Here is a 7,460-nt window from a genome sequence, read left to right on the forward strand (position 1 = left end):
ACGTGCTCGGCGCTCTCCCGTCCCGCTCGGCGCTCGGCTGGCTTCCCTGCTTAGGTCGAGCGGCGCGCTCCGAGTCCGGGTTCTTCCGTCATGTCGACCGCTATGAACTTCGGCACCAAGAGCTTCCAGCCTCGGCCCCCAGACAAGGGCAGTTTCCCGCTGGATCACTTCGGTGAATCCGGGGGTCGCGGGCAGGATCGCTGTTCCTGGGCCCTAGCGCACCGAGTCTGAGGGGCGGGCAGAGGACGGGCAGGGGGCAGGGCTGAGCTGAGGCGCAGCTTCGCGTTGCGGGTGAAGGGGACTGGGCTGAGGTGCAGGGTCTTTTTGTTTGTTTTTTCTGCGGTACTTGGGATCGAACTCAGGACGTTGAGCTTGTGAGGCAGGTGCGGCAGCACTGAGCTAAATCCCTAGCCCTAAGGTGCAATGTCTAGGGTCAAGAGAGCAGATTTGAGGTGCAGCGTCTGCGGGGAGTAGATATGGGGAGCTGGTCTGAGGTGCTGGCTCTGGGGTGCAGGGTCTAGGGAACAGGTGGACCAGCAGCGTCCATGGGTACAATCCTTGGGGTGACGAGCAAGCAGTGCTCTTGGCCCGTGAGACCATGGCTGCCCAGAGCGCCGTGGAGGGAAACAGGTTTGGGAAGACTGCCATAAACAGACACTCTCCAAGGCATGGACTGTGCAAGTGAGACCTGACAAGAGTGTGTGGCCCTAACGGGACAAGGACAGTGACACCAACTGAGATTCAGTCTTGGGCTTCCCTTTGGCTCTTACTGGCAAGAACTCCTGCCACCCAGTATTGGAGTGAGTTTTGTTAAGAAGCAAAAGTGCTCTAATTCTTCAGCGGGTGTCATTGCAAATAAATATGTATTTTTATTTTTTGTGGCGCTGGCTATTGAACCCAGGACCTGTTAGGTCACATGTTAGCACATGCTAGGCAAGTGCTCTGCCACCCAACTACATCTTCAGCCCAGATATGTGCATGTGAATATTACTAAGTCTACAGCTGTTACGCTTGGTTTCAGTGGGCTTCCCTATACCATGAACTACCCAGTGTCTATACCTGGATTCTGCCCTTAACATTTCCCTGCACTTGCTTCATCACATTGTAGAACTGTTTCTTTCCAGTATTTTTTTTTTCTGTGTGTTTCTGAAGGAATAAATTTGGAGTGGTGTGGTCATCCAATTCACTGCCTCATGCATCTGTCTAGGCAGGCACCCTACCACTGGGGCCACACACCCAGCACTGTGAAGAAAACCAACTTTATGGGTTTGGTTTGGTTTTACAATACTGGGGATTGAACCCAGGGTCTTTACACTGGGCTACATCACTATCCCCTTGTATTTTTTACTTCAAGACAGGATTTTGCTAAGTTCCTTGGGCTAGGCTCAATCCTCTTGTATCAGTTTCCCAGAAGGCTGAGATTAGTGGTGTGCACCACCATCCCCAGATGGGAAGCAAGACTTGAAAAAGAGTAGAGTCACCCTTAAGGCTGCTATGTTAGCAGGTGATATTTTGACTTTAAAAAGATGACGCCATTTTCCTTTTCATTCTATCAAGGTGAATGTAAAAGCTTTAAAGAGAAATTCATGAAGTGTCTCCGTGACAATAATTTTGAAAATGCTTTATGCAGAAATGAATCAAAAGAATATTTAGAGTGCAGAATGGAAAGGCAAGTACAAACTAACATTTACGACTTCACTTCCTACTTCTTCTTCTTCTTTTTTTTTTTTTTGTTTTTTGGTTTATAATTCAGGCTGGGCCTGAACTCACTAGGTAGCCCAGGCTAGCCTCAGACTCAGGGCAATCCTCCTGCCTCTGCCTCCTCTGCTGGAAATACAGACCTTTGCCACCATGCCCAGCCACTTCCTACTTCTAGATTAACACACCCAATCAAAGCCCATAATGGTATGCTCTATTTTGGGCCTGGGGTTCGACAACCATAGATGTTTGCCAGTGAACTTGAAGCTTATCAGATGAGATTGAATGAAAAGCTCTTTAGCAATCTTGGGAACCTCTTCTTGAGTGACAGCATTATGCATGACTGCATTTTTCAGAGCATTTTCTTAGCAAACTAAAGTACTACTGACCTGTCATTAAGACTTCGGAATTGTACATTGTGAAAATGCTGACGAGTCAAAAGATTAGAAAATGGTATGGGCGTAGGCTATTTCTCTCATATTTTCAGACCAGAAAATTGTGCTCAATATTGTTTGGTTCCACTTAACTGTTGGATTGTGACAGCAGAGACAAATAGGCTAAGAAATGATGAAAGATAAATAACTCTTCCTGTCTTAACCAGAGTTCACTCTTAAACAAAATAAAAATGTTTGTAACTGTGATATATAGAGCTTTTACTTAAAACAAGAATTATTCCAATCCTTAATGTAAAAAAGCATATAATGTAAAATTATATGATAGTGGCACTTTCACTTTTGATTTCTGAGCCATTGTCAGCTCTGGATTGATTCATACAGCTTGTCTAGAAGCTGACACTCATCAGAAACTCCCCTGGAGGCATAGGTGCCAGATCATTAGTGTGGACATTTGGGGCTTGAAGGGTGATGAGCTTTTCATTGTGGAGGTGTTCTTATAGGTCTTGAGTCTGTCAAAGGGCCACAGTGCATTCAGCTCCTGCCTCTAAATAGCACATTGATTGGAATAATATTGTTAAGTCACTGTCTTAGCATGTTCATAATGGGGCCATAATTCGTATGTCTTGCTACCAGGTGGCTCTGAACCATCAGTGGTACATACATGACTATCCCATTGGACAGCATGGGACACTCTCATCAGGTGGTTCAGGCTGCCTGATGGGACAGTCATGCATGTACCACCAGTCGTTTGAGCTGGCAGGCATGTTAAACATGCACCTTTAGAAAACTGGAACTGAGGGGCTGAGGGTGCAGCTCAGTGGTAGAGTGCTCCCTGGGTTCAATCCCCAGTGGTGAAAGGAAAGAAAGGAAGAAGAAAGAGAAAGAAAGGGGGAGGGATGGAGGGAGGAAAGAAAAGAGAGAGAATACTGGAACTGAGAATTTCTTCTTGGTGCTACTGTACTTTAGAGAGGGCTGGGGTAGTCTCTGCCTGTTTATGACGGTGTGAGCAGGTCTCCTGCCTCACCCAATTCAGTTCCCAGATTTTCTTTCTGTTGTTTTGAGATGTCTCATTGTGTAGTTCACCCTCACCTTAGACTCATTTATGTAGCCCAGAATGGTCTTAAACTCTCAGTGATCCTCCTGCCTTAGTCTCAGTGTTCTGGGATTGCTGATGTGCATCACCACACATGGGTAGTCCTTAGATCTTGCCAATCTGTGTAATCCAAAGTTCCACAGAGGGAAGCTGATGAAAGTTAACAAGTACTATTAACATGCTTGGGCTCACAGACAAGCAAACAGGCAGATAGGCAGCTGTCACTGCTTGGGTTGCTTCAGAGGGTTTGGCTGGCTTGGGCTCTCCAAAGAAGGTTCTTGGCCTGCCAGGTGAAGGCTTCCACACAGGGACTGCAGAGGGCTTCTCGTTTCCCAATGACCCTGGGCTCACCAACAGCCACCACTATGACCTGTGAGGACAATGGAAGAGGATGTGCAGCATGACTTCCAATGGTTTTACTGATTCTCAAGTGTCATGCATGTGAGCACACAAATGTGTGGCTTCTGATTTGGTCAGTTTCACTGTAGAATTTTGATTGGTTATAATGAGAATCATTGAACATGCAAAGTTTAGGTTGGTCCAGCTTTCCGGAGCCACCCAGGTCAGGTCAGATTTCCTATGATGGCCATCCCCATATATCTGTTCTGTGCATGCCCATTTTTAACCCCTCCCTCCTTTCCTTCCTTGCCCTCATCTTCTTTTCTTTCTGAAATCCCAGGCATTTGTTTGTCCCTACTTACTTTAATATGCATCATTTGTTTGTCTGTTTTTTGAGACAGGGTCTCGCTATGTTTTTCAGGCTGGCCTTGAACTCACCTATGTAGCTGAAGCTGTCCTCAAACTCATGGCAATCCTTTTGCCTCAGCCTCGCGAGTGCTGGGATTACATGCATGCACCACCACACCCAACTAACAATATGCATCTTTTAAAAAACAGACCTCATTGCTTCTTGGCCTTTTGGCTAAGATCAAGTGTAAAAAACAGACCTCAGTAGAGTTCTTAAAGCTATCTTGAGGACCTGAGCTATATAAGCATGATGGGAAAATATGTACATGTCTTGGGTGATCACATTTTCTCATAGAAAAAAGAAACATTAAAATGGGGATTATACTATTAGCAAAAACTACAAAAAATACATGGGTCATCCATGAGTCACACCACCTTTTGGCACCTTCCCTTGTTGTCTTGCCCAGGAATGAAAAAAAAATACATTTGTAAAGTGCTTAACCTGACTTGGGAGTCCATCAATGACATTATTACCATTGTTATTGCCCTAGAGAATAGAGAGCACATAAAATTTTATTGCACCGAATCAGGAGTCAGTGTCTCTAAAATGATGGTGCTGTGATAAACAGCAGTAATTTTCCTTTCCATAAAGATACTGAGTGATTCTTTATCAAAATGGCTAATCCTTTAAAAGTGACCAGGAAGTGGAATGTTTATCATGGTTGATTCCCTTAGGATAAAGAGGCATTGAAACCATTCTTTGGCTTTAGAGCTTGTTCCAAGTCACAGTTGTTCTCTGTGGCCTAGCTCAGAAGCTGGCTTTATGAAGGTTTGCAGGTAGCAGAAGGGATTGATCTCTTGAACTGTTTCTCATTTGGCTTACAGTTTTTCCTCCTTATTCCTTCTTCCTGTCCTAACCATGAGAGGCAGCATCTGAGTAAGTGAGCTACACGTGTTTCCTTTGACCACTGTGACAGGTTCTGCAGACAAGGCAGCTTCACCACACACACTCCGGACCTTCACTGTGTAGGTCAGAAGTCACCCAAGTCTCCCTGGTCTAGTGCTGGCTGTTCCGGTCTCTTCTGGAGGCTGTAAAGCAGAATTTGTCTCTTGCCTTTCCAGAAGCATTCACATCCCTCAGCTCATGGCCCCTTCCTCCCTCATGCCAGCCAGTGGCTATGAATCTCTGATCCTTCTTCCTTTGACATTTCTCTCCAACTGAAGCCAGGAAAGGTTCTGCAGTGTTAAGTACTCGTGTGATTAAATTGTGTCCACCTGCATCACCCAAGGCAGCCTCAGCTGAGTCAGATTGGCAGCCTTAATCTCCCCAAGGGAGGTAACGTGTCCACTGAGTCCAGGGGTAACGTGTCCACTGAGTCCAGGGGTCAGGTGTGGATGTCACTGGGGGTCATCATTCTATTAACCAAGCCTGAGGTCCGCATACAGAGTTATTGGCCAGATATACTCTCTACCAAGATGTAGAGGTGTGTTATTGTTTGCCTATCGTGTTAAATGCTATCTTGTGCATTCTATTCTATAGAATTGCTATACTCTGCATAAATTGTACTTAGTGGGGTTGGGCATCCCTAGGAATGAAAAGGGTGGATCAGAGTCTTTGGCCCTGAGCCACTGCCAACTCATTTCTCGAGGCTGCAACAGAGCAGGAGAAGGTGGGTGATGGGGGCAGGGAGGAGCCTGGTTCCACCTGTGGTCCAGGCAAGTTTCAACATTTCCTCCCTTCTAGGAGTGGTGACACACTTAAACCTTTTGAGGGGCATGATACTTTGGATTACTTAGATTGAAAACCAGAAATGGAGTACTGGCAGGGATAAAGAGAGGCCACATTGTTTGAGGTGCTTACCCGTGTTAGGACTATGTCCCTGGGTATCCAGTGCCAGAGATTTACCCTATGGAGCCCATGGCACATATGCTAAACATTTCAAAGTTACCCTTTGCTAAGAATGGTGCTATATACCTTTGATCTCAGTACTCTGGGAGGCTGAGGCAAAAGGAGGTTTGAGCCCAGCCTGGGCAACTTGGTGACTGAGGGAGACCCTGTCTCAAAATACAAAATAAGAAAAGGACTAGGGATATAGCTCTGTGCAAAGGCTCTGGGTTCAGTCTCCAGAACTTAAAAACAAGTTACGCAAAGTAACAAAGTGTTAGCTTTCGTTCTCTGTGCTGCCTGCTCAGCTCTTCACAGTGCCCTGGTAGCTAGGTGTAAAGAAGGTATAAAGAACTTCTGCAGCTGTCCACCCAGAACATAGCTGCTCAGGGGAGCTGAGTGCAGTCCACCCTGCTTTCTCCAGCTCTGGCTGCACCTCAGGGCTCCATGCACACCTTCGTGGACACCTGTGATGTCTGGGTTCTGTACCGACACCCTGCCTTGACACCTAAGTGTATGCATTGCCCCAGGGCAGGCCCCAGAGTTTTCGGAGTGTGGCCGAAAGGACACACTGTGGGACACATTGAGGCTGAGGACACCTCAGGCCACCAACTCCTGGTTCTGTGGAGAGAACCTGATCTAAGACACAGTGGGTGCCAAGGTCCTCCGGTGTGAAGTGCGTGCCCAGTGTGGACACAAGTGTAGACCTGCCTTCTCTGTCCCTCTCCCTTCTGCTCAGTCCCTCTCTTCCCCGTCCCCCTTTTCTTCCCTCCTTCTGACAACTTTCATTTTTCTTTCAGGCAGCTGATGGCTCAAGAACCACTGGAAAAATTGGGATTTGGAGATTTGGTAGATGGACAGTCAGAGGCTAAGAGTAAATCTTAATGGATGAGGACCATTGGCCATCGGGAGGCCCTGTGCTGAGTCCCGTTGGGGCCTCAGTTTCGCCGTGAATCCACATGGAGTTGCCTCCCAGTTGGTGTGCCTTATAACCGGGGATTTGGCTTGACTTGTGAAGCTTCCAAATCATTTTCATTAATTGCTGTTCTTTTTAGATTCTCATTTTCCCATAAAGGAGTAGTTTAATCTGTCAATCTGCATGCAGCACAGGGTCCCCAGGAGGCTCACAGCGGAAGGGAAGAGCTCTGGAGTGATATCCTGCCTAGGGCACCTTCACACTGTGTTGCTCTGAGCAGCTTTTCCAAGGACCCGCTCACCCTGCAGATTTCAGACTTTTACATGCACGGATGGATGTCAGAGGATAACTGTTCCCTAGGAAAACACTTTCCTTTTTGTATGCACAGCTATCTATGCATGCCAGTTTGGATTTTTTTCTTTTTCTTTACAAATGCGGAGTACAAAATAAGAAATGAAAAATTGTTTGGCTTTTGACCTACTTGCCTTTTTTTTCCCCCCTAGGGATTGAATCCATGGGTGCTGTACCACTAAGCTATATCCCCAGAACTTTTTATTTTGGGACAGGATCTTGCTAAATTGCCCAAGCTGGTCTTGAACTTGTGATCTTACCTCAACTTCCCAAGTAGCTGGGATTACCTATGGGCACCACCACACTTGTACTTCTTGATGTTTAAAATTTTATTTATTTTGGCTGGGCATGCATGGTAGCACATGCCAGTAATCCCAGCACTTGGGAGGCTGAGACAGAAGGATTGCTGCAAGTTCGGTACCAGCCTGGGGTACA

The 7,460-nt window shown here is 46.5% G+C and overlaps 1 protein-coding gene across 1 annotated transcript; it reads left to right on the forward strand.

The window, feature by feature from the left end:
- The first annotated feature begins 28 nt into the window (after positions 1-28).
- Positions 29-7,137, forward strand: LOC104870226 (cytochrome c oxidase assembly protein COX19). The gene is made up of 3 exons (XM_010635725.2): positions 29-172; positions 1,558-1,669; positions 6,559-7,137. The coding sequence occupies exons 1-3, from the start codon at positions 91-93 to the stop codon at positions 6,641-6,643; spliced, it is 279 nt and encodes a 92-aa protein (XP_010634027.1). The 5' UTR covers positions 29-90; the 3' UTR covers positions 6,644-7,137.
- Positions 7,138-7,460: the final 323 nt, after the last annotated feature.

The sequence above is a fragment of the Fukomys damarensis genome, unplaced genomic scaffold (assembly GCF_012274545.1).
Source record: "Fukomys damarensis isolate Sample0158 unplaced genomic scaffold, DMR_v1.0_HiC HiC_scaffold_17, whole genome shotgun sequence".
Lineage (NCBI taxonomy): Eukaryota > Metazoa > Chordata > Mammalia > Rodentia > Bathyergidae > Fukomys > Fukomys damarensis.